This window comes from Corylus avellana, chromosome ca4, assembly GCF_901000735.1.
Source record: "Corylus avellana chromosome ca4, CavTom2PMs-1.0".
NCBI classification, from domain to species: domain Eukaryota; kingdom Viridiplantae; phylum Streptophyta; class Magnoliopsida; order Fagales; family Betulaceae; genus Corylus; species Corylus avellana.
The window spans coordinates 19,496,828-19,508,158 of NC_081544.1; the positions used below are offsets into that span (position 1 = coordinate 19,496,828).

At 37.9% G+C, this 11,331-nt stretch overlaps 1 protein-coding gene across 1 annotated transcript; it reads left to right on the forward strand.

The window, feature by feature from the left end:
- The first annotated feature begins 814 nt into the window (after window positions 1-814).
- On the forward strand, window positions 815-3,369 carry LOC132178705 (DELLA protein GAIP-B-like). Its single transcript, XM_059591221.1, has one exon. It carries the CDS (start codon window positions 1,114-1,116, stop codon window positions 3,013-3,015), a length of 1,902 nt encoding a protein of 633 aa, XP_059447204.1. The 5' UTR covers window positions 815-1,113; the 3' UTR covers window positions 3,016-3,369.
- The last annotated feature ends 7,962 nt before the right edge of the window (window positions 3,370-11,331 follow it).

Consider the following 11,331-nt stretch of genomic DNA (forward strand, 5'->3'; position numbering starts at 1 on the left):
GTCATTTAAAGAAAAGAGGAACATGGAAAAGGAGAATGACATTTATGAAGTGGCCTTAACTATACCCTAAGCCACCACCTATTCCTAAATGGTTAAATGATAAACTCGACATTCTTTATCTCATTTTATCTTACCAGATTAATGTGACAATTTTCATCGGTTCTTAATAGAATGATAGTGTAGTATGTAGCATTATTCCTCGTAAGATCGCACTAACCATATAGCATTATTATTTTATTTTATTTTATTATTTAAATAAAATAATAAAAATAAATAGTTAAAACACATGAGTTGCTCGGTAAGCAATTTTTTTCCTATTTATTATGGAGAGCAAAAAAGTGGACAACCCAAATAACAACTCATAACCGACCAAAAACTGAGTTCAAATGTCCCTAAAGGGTAATTCAATCGGCTGTGAACCACGCCTAATGAAACGGAGGTCACTAGTTCGAATCTCTTCAATTTCCCTGTGTGAACATGTCAAAAAAAAAAAAAAAACAACTGAGTTTAAATAAATAATTTAACCATTTATTTAACTCATTCCCGCTTAAATTACATTGCTAGGCAAGCATAATTAATAATTAATGGGTGCCACTAGGAGGGGCATGCATCTTTTCCCTTCCACGTTAAGAGTGCCATTAATTACTTTATAGTAAGTAACTCAGACTGACCTACTTAACTATTATTAAGTCAGAACCCTAAATCATGTGCCATATACAAAAGTAGAAGTTAAAAAAAAAAAAATTCAAATTGAAATATAAAAAAGAAAAGGAAAATGGAAAATGTAAAATAATTCCATCTTTATCTCTACTTGAGCTGTTGAAGTAGCAGTTGTTGTTGAGAGCCCGGTGTGGGATCATTGGAGATCGCGCCCCATCACGAGCGTTTTTTTTTCATATTTATCCCTTTCATATATTTTAGTCCTTTCAATTATATTTTTATTTTTATTTTTCTCCTTTGATGATGAAGTGGTAGTAGGAGTGAAAAACCAAGCAAAACCCCCCAATCCCCAATGCCCAGATTCTTCACGCAGTTGGTTTCGGAGCAGAGGAGCAGCCGTAGCCGCAGCCGAAGCGAAGCGTAAAAGAAAGTTAGCAAAAAGGAGCAGAAGCCATGAAGAGAGAGCTGGATCCTCATCTCCACTCGCTGCCGGAATCTTCTAACGCGGCGGCGACTGCCAGCTCTAGCAATATTGGCAAAGCCAAGATGCGCTGGGAGGACGATACCCAACAGCAGGACGGTGGCGTGGACGAGCTCTTGGCCGTGTTGGGGTATCAAGTGCGGTCCTCCGACATGGCGGAGGTGGCCCAGAAGCTGGAGCTTCTCGAGGATTTGATGGGTAATGCTCAGGGAGACGGCCTCTCTCATCTTGCGTCTGATACCGTTCATTACAATCCCTCCGATCTGTCCACATGGCTCCAGAGTATGCTCTCCGAGTTACACCCCCCACCTCCCAATCAATTCGATCCCATGGTGCCGCCCGCCGCCGGCGCCCGGGCACCTCCGGTTTCTCTCGACGATTCGTTTTTGGGTCAGGCAGACTCCTCCACCATCACCTCCATCGATTTCGATCCGCAAAATAGTAATAATAATCCGAGACGAGGAGTGTTCGAAGAATCCTCTACTTCCGATTATGATCTCAAAGCTATTCCCGGTAAGGCCTTGTATAGTCAACCCCAAAGCCAGAGCCAGAGCCAGAGCCATAGCCATAGTCATAGCCATAGCCGAAACTCTCAGATCGAATCTCCGTCGTCCAAGCGATTGAAACCCTCGTCCGGGTCCGGGTCAAATCCAGAAAATTATTTCTCGGGTTCTTCTTGTATAGGAGGCGGCGGTTTAACTGTTCCCAGCGACTCCACTCGCCCTGTCGTGCTCATCGACTCGCAAGAGAACGGAATTCGGCTCGTCCACGCCCTGTTGGCTTGCGCCGAGGCCGTACAACAGAACAACCTCAACCTCGCTGAGGCCCTGGTCAAGCAGATCGGATTCTTGGCCGTGTCCCAAGCCGGCGCTATGAGAAAGGTCGCCACGTACTTCGCGGAGGCCCTGGCTCGCCGAATCTACAGGGTGTACCCTCAGAACCCTATAGACCACTCGCTCTCCGATATCCTCCAGATGCACTTCTACGAAACATGTCCGTACCTCAAATTCGCCCATTTCACGGCCAACCAGGCCATCCTCGAAGCCTTCGAGGGCAAGACGCGCGTCCACGTTATCGATTTTTCCATGAACCAAGGCATTCAGTGGCCGGCTCTCATGCAAGCCCTGGCTCTCCGCCCCGGTGGCCCGCCTGCTTTCCGCCTGACCGGTATTGGGCCTCCCGCCCCGGATAATTCGGACCATCTCCAGGAAGTAGGCTGGAAGCTGGCCCAGCTGGCGGAGACCATCAACGTGGAGTTCGAGTACAGAGGGTTCGTCGCCAACAGTCTGGCCGATCTCGACGCCTCGATGCTTGAGCTGAGGCCGAGCGAGGTGGAGTCGGTTGCGGTGAACTCTGTGTTCGAGTTGCACAAGCTGTTGGCTCGGCCCGGAGCGATCGAGAAAGTGTTGTCGGTGGTTAAGCAGATGAAACCGGATATCGTGACGGTGGTGGAACAGGAGGCGAATCACAACGGTCCGGTTTTCGTTGACCGATTCACGGAGTCGTTGCACTACTACTCCACCATGTTCGACTCGCTCGAGGGTTCGGCGAGCAGCAACGACAAGGTGATGTCGGAGGTGTACCTGGGGAAGCAGATATGCAACGTAGTGGCGTGCGAGGGGTTGGACCGCGTGGAGCGGCACGAAACGACGACGCAGTGGCGTGGTCGGATGGGTTCGGCCGGGTTCGCGCCGGTTCACCTGGGTTCGAACGCGTTCAAGCAGGCGAGCATGTTGCTGGCCTTGTTCGCCGGCGGGGATGGTTACAGAGTGGAAGAGAACAATGGGTGTCTGATGCTGGGCTGGCACACTCGCCCGCTTATCGCCACCTCCGCATGGCAACTCGCCGCCTCCAGCGCCGCTTTGGTACACTGAGTCAACTCAGTGAGTCACGTCAACTCGTTTTTTTTTTTTTTTTTTTTTTTTTTTAATATTTCAGTCCCCCACCACCACCATGGCTTTAGTGGACTGGACTGGGCTGTCAAATGTGTTTTGCTGAGCTGGGTGGGTTACCCCTGACACACACTGGGTGAGTACCTACCGCTGTCCTTCCTTTGTGTCTCCCCAATCTTCTTCTTCCTTCTTTTTCTTTTTCTTTTTCTTTTTTTTTCTTTTTTTTTTTAATTTTAAATCTCCCTCTCTCTCTCTCTCTCTCTCCCTTTTCTTTTTGGGTGGAATCTTTTTTGTAATTTCCAGGGTGAATCAAAAAGGTTAATGTCTATTTATGCTTATGTATCAAGTATATATATCTTTGCAGTAATAAGAATTTTCAAGAACTCTCTCTCTCCGTAGAAATATTTGGGGAAACTGGAAGACCCAAGTAGCCATCTGAAATTGAATCCTCAGTTTCTGCCGCTTTGCTGCAATTGGCAAGTCTGAGAAATGGCGGAAAATGAGAATATGTGCTTTTGCGATGCATAAATTCATACAAACAAGTAATACGTTTGTTTCCTCAACACCACAAGTATTACCGAATCCTCTTTTAAAGTGAGTTGGAAAGAAAAGCATAATAACAATCATGAGAAGGTGAAAAAAAGGCTCACTCATGTCAACTTCTTTGTTGTGATTTTCACTTTCTCGAAAAGGTTCACTTTTATCATCCTCTTTTGTGTTCATATCACTCCCCCACGGCTATGTGGATTATATCATTAATCCTTTACCCACCGAACCTTTTTTCTTGTTTACCTTTTTCAAAACCCATCCTTTAAAATCTTTTGCCCATCTCACTAAACTTAAACTAACCAGTTTCAATTTAGAGTTTTGAGTAGCCTATGCAAATAAAGATGGTTTCTTTTTTTCTTTTTGCATCTCAACTCTTCTGAGTTTGGGTTCTTTGTGATTCTGCTTTTCCCTCCTTTTTGTGTTACTTATTGGTATTCCCTCTTAATTGCTTAGTTTCATTGCCTTCATCTAGATTAGAGCAATTACTATAGTTTAATCTCAATGGGAGGTATATAATATTTGATTAGCCTGATGAAAACATAACACTCATTGTAGAATAAGAATTTGTAGGGCCTCTTTCTAGCTGTGGGGACTTCTGAAGGGGTTTGTGTGGCCTCTCAAAATAGAGATTACTTTTTGAATAGGGATTAGGGACTTCAGGGGGGACTAATTAAGGTTTACACAGGAGTTAATTTGGTAAAAAAGTGATTTCAACGCTACTGAAGGAATAGGGTTTGCGGAGATTCAGGACGATGTTCTGAATGTGAAAAGGAAATGGAGGGTTTGTGGTCCTTTCATGCTTACTCTCTACCTTTCAAACATTGATGTCTGAAAACTACTTGTCATGCATTATGCATAGTGTTACGATATTTCTCATCTATTTTCTTTATTTACTTTCCTTCTAAGTTTATCATTATTCTCTTCTTATTTAAGCTTCTTTTGTTTTGAAGTAGTGTGTTTTTAGTTGAAAAATATTTTCAAAAAAAAAAAAGAAAAAATTTTAAAAATATTTTTCGGGGTTTGGTTTGTATGGAAAATGAGCGATGGTAAAAAACAGCTGGTAACATTCGGCAACCTCCGGTGGTGGTCCAACGTTTTGATAATGAACAGGCCAAGCTCGAAAAATGATTTATGATTTTAAAAAATGAAAACCATTTGATTGAATTACATAAGGTTTTATTGCCAAATTAAAAATGTTTTCGGTTTGACTTTTTTTTTTTTTTTTTTTTCTCATACCAAACATGGAAAATACAATTTTATTTATTTATTTATTTTCAAAAATCATTTTACTCATAAACAAACTGAGCTTTAGTTTAAGTTACCATACTTGCTTATTGCATTTTTTCGAGAAATAGGGATATCTTTTTGTATTACAAATCACACATTATTATATTCAAAATGTAACCCTAACAATCTTCATCTTCTTTTTCTTTCTTTCCACTCTTTTTTTTTCTTTCTCTTTTATACATCCTATTATATATTTCGAAGTATAAAACTCACTATGGAGTGTTTTGTAGAGGCAAAAAAAAAAAAGAAAATGCAAAAGCTATAACAAATTGTTGGGTGATCTTGAGTTTCTTTCAACCCCAAAAGTTAATTTAAGAGGTGAGACATTCCTTCACTTATAAAGTGACCACCAGCTCCTTCTACAACCGATGTGGGATAACTCCAGTAATCTTCCTCTTATACATCGGGCCCTAGGTTGGAATAGAGACAACTTGTTTCTCCCATGAACTGTTAGGCCGAAACTTTTCAGTTAAACCTGAGCTCTGATACCAGTGTTGAGTGGTTTTAGTCTTCTCTTAACTTTAAAAGTTAGCTTAAAAAGTGAGGCCTTCTGTCACACTTATAAATTAATTATCAACCTATTTCACAACAGATATAAGATAACTCCAACACAGATAATAAAAATCTCTTTCCGCTTTAAGTAAAATATCTAATGGGTTGTAATCATTCACCACTAAACTCGTCGAATTTACAGTTTCTCATTATGAAATAAAGAAATGATGAAAGGGACTCAGATCAATGGTCAAACTAAGATCCCTAATCTTAGATTAATTTATTGCTGTCAATTAATTAATTAATTAATGTTTCTGCCCCCTTTAAATAGCCGAATAGAGAGTTTTTGGCGTCTCCGCGGAATCTTTTGAATTTTTTTCTGTGTATCGGGGAAGTGCAAAACAACAAAGGACAATTTCCTTTTATAAAATACATATTCTTTTTGTTTTTTTATTTTCTTTCCAATGAACTTGGCCACGATTTTGAAAAATAGAAAGCGACGTGGCAAATTTTTAATGGGGATGGTACTTTCATTTTGATATTATTTTATTTAATTCCAATTTTCTTTTTGGTAGCTTGTCCTTTCGCGCTGCCCAATTGTAAGTCTTTAATCTTTTATTATTTTAATTAGGAAGTCTTGAGTAAAGTTGCTCTGTTGATGTCCATATTAGACGTGTAATCTGCTATTTAATCATTTTTTTATTTTTATTTTCCATAATCATAAAAATTTCCATAGAAGATGGAGCAAAGAGAGTTCATGTGAAAATAAATATATAATTTTTAAGATATCTATTAAGGTGTAGGCTATTGCAACTAGGGACCTATATGTAGTTGGTGAGTCTATTGCACTTGTCAATGGGAAGGCAATAAGCTTGTACACCAAAATAAAGTGGAAGTTTCTCTCATAGCATTATTATATATATATATGTGGTTACAGTGAAAGTATGGCCATTTATTTGGACATTTCTCTAAAGAATTAAACATTGTTAATCATTTCAATGAAATACCATTTCATTAAGGAAAGTAAGTAAGGATTTCCTTGTGTTTTTGGTCAATTTGACTCTAATTTGATAGGTCATCTAAAGTTGAGGCATTTGTGTTACTATTTTTCATCAAATTGATAATAGAAATGATTGTGAAAAAGTAATTATACTCCTAAAAAAAATCAAAATCTCAAAAAAAAAAAAAAAGGAAAAAAAAAAGAAGATAGAAAAGACATTAATGGGACTAGCTCAGGTGCTCAACCAACCCAACCATGACGACGGTTATGGGTGGCATGCGACCACCCTCTTTTAGGGAGCTGATGCAAGCCACCCATAGGTCACCACGTTATAAGGAGCGGTTAGAATAGTTTTCATTGAGTCTCTACATCTGTCATTTTTTATTCTCACTTTATGAACCCTTAAATTTGTTTTATTTGTTTTCAAAAAATGGGATTTAGCTAAGGATTTGCCAACTTTTAATTTTGGAGTTAATATCTTTGAATTTGAAAGTTATTACTTGGTAGGTTTCCATACCAAGATTCGATCCAATTAAGTCTGCATACCCCATTTTCAACAGGGTGGCTCGTGGTCACCCCTTAACTAATGATGGTTTTGGACTACCGCCTAATTAAACCACGGGTGACCGAGAGACTACCAAGCTAGCCATGATTGGGTCACGCCGCCTACAACTACCACTTGTGGTGGCTTACCCATTCACTACTTCTTTTTATTTTTTATTTTTTGTTGAAGTTTTTGTGGAATATTATAGTCTTTTTACAGCCATTTTGTTATGAATTTGACAAATACTTATGAACGTCTTTTTTATTTTTTATTTATTTATATGTTTACACAAGAGGGGAAGGAAAATTGAAACTAGTGACTTCTACTTTATTAAACGTGGTCCTCACCGATTGAACTACATCTTAGTGACACTTATAATGGTCATGAATTTACAACAATTCAAACGGAGGTCTCAAATCTATCAAATTAAAAACTAAGATATTAAAATTAAAATATAATAAAGAAAAAAATGAAAATCTTGACATGATTTCTTTTTAATAAACAATAAAAGCCTGCATGATTTTTTTGTTATTTTTGTATAAATGATGCATTGAATGATTGGATATTATCAGGTACTATAAAGCAGCCGGATTGCCTCACCCATTTATTAGAAAAAAAAAGAAAGAAGAACTAATAATAGATGAAATGAAAAGGAAACCTGCTGGGGTGGGTACAAGCAAGCACAACTAACTTAAAAATATATCTTATAATTAATTAATTAATTAATTCCCAAAATAAAAATAAAAATATATGGGAGGGGCCAGATCTCCCAATAAGAAAAACCAAAGTGGTTCTTAGGATTTGTCAACTGAGGAGGGCGCATTAATTAATGAATTGCAGGGGAGCAGCACCATGCCATATTACTCTATACGTATTGGACCATCTCACATTATTATTATTTTTAATTACAAATATATTTATATATTTAATTGGAGTAATTATTTGGACTATACTAACGTAGAAGAATGACATGAGAAATTATTTAACGCCCACTTGGAACTTGTCCACTTATATCACCCCACGTCACCGCCCATTAAACCTACGTGCCCTTTTTATTTTTATTTTTATTTTTTCAAACACCAACTTTCGTCTCAAACGCATACTAGAGGGTCGAGACTAGAGTAGTTTTTTATTTTATTTTATTTTTTATATTTTCTTCTTCTATTATTAATATGGGAAAATGGAGAAGGGGAAGATTACAATAAAATAAAAACAAACGAGAGAATAAGCATCTTAATAAGAGCTCCAAAATAATCCAAAAAAAAAAACGCTAAAAATTATTGAAAATGATAGGCCCATTGAAATGGTCGTTAGAACGGACGGTTTGAAGAGACGAAGAGCCATACTTCCTCTTTTGATTTGAAAATTTCACGAAAAAGATATGGTGTGGCCATACTACATGGTATAATTAATCCTCAAATTGGAAAAGAAATTAATTAGCTTAGATTACATTCTTCTAATCCTTGTCACTACACAACTACGAGTGGTGGTTTAATGGTTCAAGGAAGTTCTCAAGTGGTCAGGGTATGTATTAAGGTGCGGGTTCAAATTTCTACAATAAATTTTTTTTATATATGTTTAATTAGTATTAACCGTCTTAGATTCTCATAGCGCCTGCAGTTCTCAGTGCTTAAACCTTTCATGTGCGACTCCCGACTAACAAATACTACTATGATCACACCCAAATAAAATAATTACAATTAATTTTCTCGGTCTACCCAAAATCATTCTCAATGCAAATGAAGGAAAATAAAAGGAGTTTGATATGATTGATTAATTAATTTGGCGTGAAAGTGGTCCTTGCATTGAGAAGCCAAGTCAAAGTGAAAGAAAGGAATGGGAAGAAGAATGAGAGGAGGAGGAGAGAAGGTGCAGTCGATGTTAGGGGGTCTGAATCACTCGTGCGGTTGAAACAGTTGTGGATGTCGGTCACTTGGAATATGACATGCTGTCCTAAATCTTAATGCTACCTACGACCTTTGACCCTATTCCTCCACGTACGCTATATATATATATATATATATATATATATATATTTCTTCACGTTTTGTTCATTTATCACATACAAAAAAATGAGAGATGAAAGAAGATGTGAAGATATAAAAATGGGTAATTTGTGACCACTGGTTTCGTCTACGTGGGATTGGGGTGAATGCAACTATGCAAGATCGCACTCATACAGTCATACTTCTGTGATTCAGGCCACTACCCTCTTTTTCCTGTCCATGCCACGATGCATGTTGTTAAATTCTTCTTTCTTTCTTTTTTTTTGTGAGAAAAAAAAAAAAAATTCAATGATGATATATAGATCGTACGAAAAATGATCAACGATGAAAAATGTTGGTGAATTTCGGTGAAGGCCCAGCTGTGCTCTACGTGAGATTTGACAATTTGAGAAAGATAAATTTAAACTCAAAAATAATTTACAATTAAAAAAAAAAAAAAAGAAGAAGCATTTTATGAAAATTAAATTTTTGTCCACACAAACTGAAACTTAGTTGTATTATATATTCAAAAGATCTCTTTACAATCCTTTTCTTCCGGTATAAATACTGTAAATTTTATTCTTCAATTTTAATATTAAGACAATATTATTTTACATTTTACATTAAATAGATACACTTCATTTTATTTGATGATCTTTATTGGAACAAGTGGCTTATATTCTACTATTGACCCATTAGGTGTAATTAGTTTATGTGGGCTTGGGGATAAATAAGTTGTGGGGTATATTTTGAGGTTTTTCAAAATACTTATAATTAGGGTTTTCCTATAAATATATTATGTTGTAACCCTAAATCATTGAATAATAAAATATAGTTGCACTCTCTCCTGTGGACATAGACACATTGCCAAACTACGTAAATCTGTGTCTCGACTCTCTCTTAATCTCTCATCTTTTTGATTTTATATTATTCATCATTGTTGTGCATGGTAACAACAATTGGTATCAAAGCCTAGTTCTACGATGGCTGGGATTTGCACATCTTCTGCAAAATTCGATGTGATGAAGTTCGATGGATTTAATAATTTCGGGTTATGGTAGAGACGTGTCAATGATTTATTGGTGCAACAAAGGATGGTGAAGGCGTTATATAGGATGAAACTAGAAGGGATGACGAACATAGATAGGAAGGAACTTGAGGCGAAAGCGGTGGCTACTATTTTTGGCTTTGTTTGGGAGATGACGTGATATATCATGTCATGGATGAAGAATCTCCGGCAGCAGTTTGGTTCAAACTGGAAAGTCAGTATATGTCAAAGTCGTTGACGAACAAGCTCTATCTAAAGCAACGATTGTATGGCTTGAAGATGGCGGAGGGCTCGGATTTAAGCCAACACATCAACGTGTTCAATAAGGTAATCAGTGATTTGAAGAGGGTTGATGTGAAGTTCGAGGATGAAGACAAGGAGTTGATGATATTGAATTCACTCTCAATTTCTCCTACGTATGGGAATTTGGTTACGACTCTGACATGAGAAAAAGAGTCTTTGGAGTTAGAGGACGTTATAGGAGCCTTGTTAGCTTTTCATTAGAGCAAGAAAATGAGTGATGAAAGTTCTCAAGGAGATGGGCTAGTTGTAAAGGGTAACCAAGAGCGTGAAAGAAGTAGTAACAATGGTGGTTCGAATGGCAAGAACTCTCGATCAAAGTCCAGGAAGCGGAAGGACATCAATTGCTATAAGTGTGGGAAGAAAGGGCATATAAAGCAGGACTGTCCAGATCGGAAGAAGAATAAGGACGACAAGAATGAAGGTTCCTCAAGGTCTGTGAATGTAGTGGAGGCAAATTTCGATGATGCTGATGGTGATATGCTTTCTGCTGCATCAAGTTTAGAGCATCCTGTAAATTCTTGGATTCTGGACTCTGCATGTTTGTTTCACGTGACATCCAACAGAGATTGATTTGACACCTACAAGTCAGTTAATTCTGGTATAATTACTATGAATAATGGTGCACATTGCAAAATTATTGGCATAGGTAATATTAGAATTAAAATGTTTGATGGTGTGGTTAAAACGTTATGTGATATTAGACATATCCCAGATGTAGAAAAGAATCTGATTTCATTGGGATACCTTAGACTCAAACGGTCATGATTATAAGTCTGAAGGTGGAGTAATGAAGGTGACTAAGGGTGCGATGGTAGTGATGAAATGGCAAAAAAGTTTAAAGAATATATATAAATTGTTGGGAATTACAGTTATAGGTGGAATTGCCTCTGTGGAGTTTGAGTCTGATTGTAATGTTTTATGGCATATGCAGTTGGGTCATATGAGTGAGCGGGGCATGTTGGAGCTTTATAAGAGAAATCTGTTGAAGGATGTTAAAACATGTAAGCTTGATTTTTCCAAGTTCTGTGTTCTGGGAAAGCAGAATAGGGTACAATTCAAGACAGCCACATACAAGACAGAGGGTATTCTG

Coding starts and splice junctions, on each gene's coding strand:
- LOC132178705 (XM_059591221.1), top strand. CDS start 1,114: ATGAAGAGAGAGCTGGATCCTCATCTCCACTCGCTGCCGGAATCTTCT.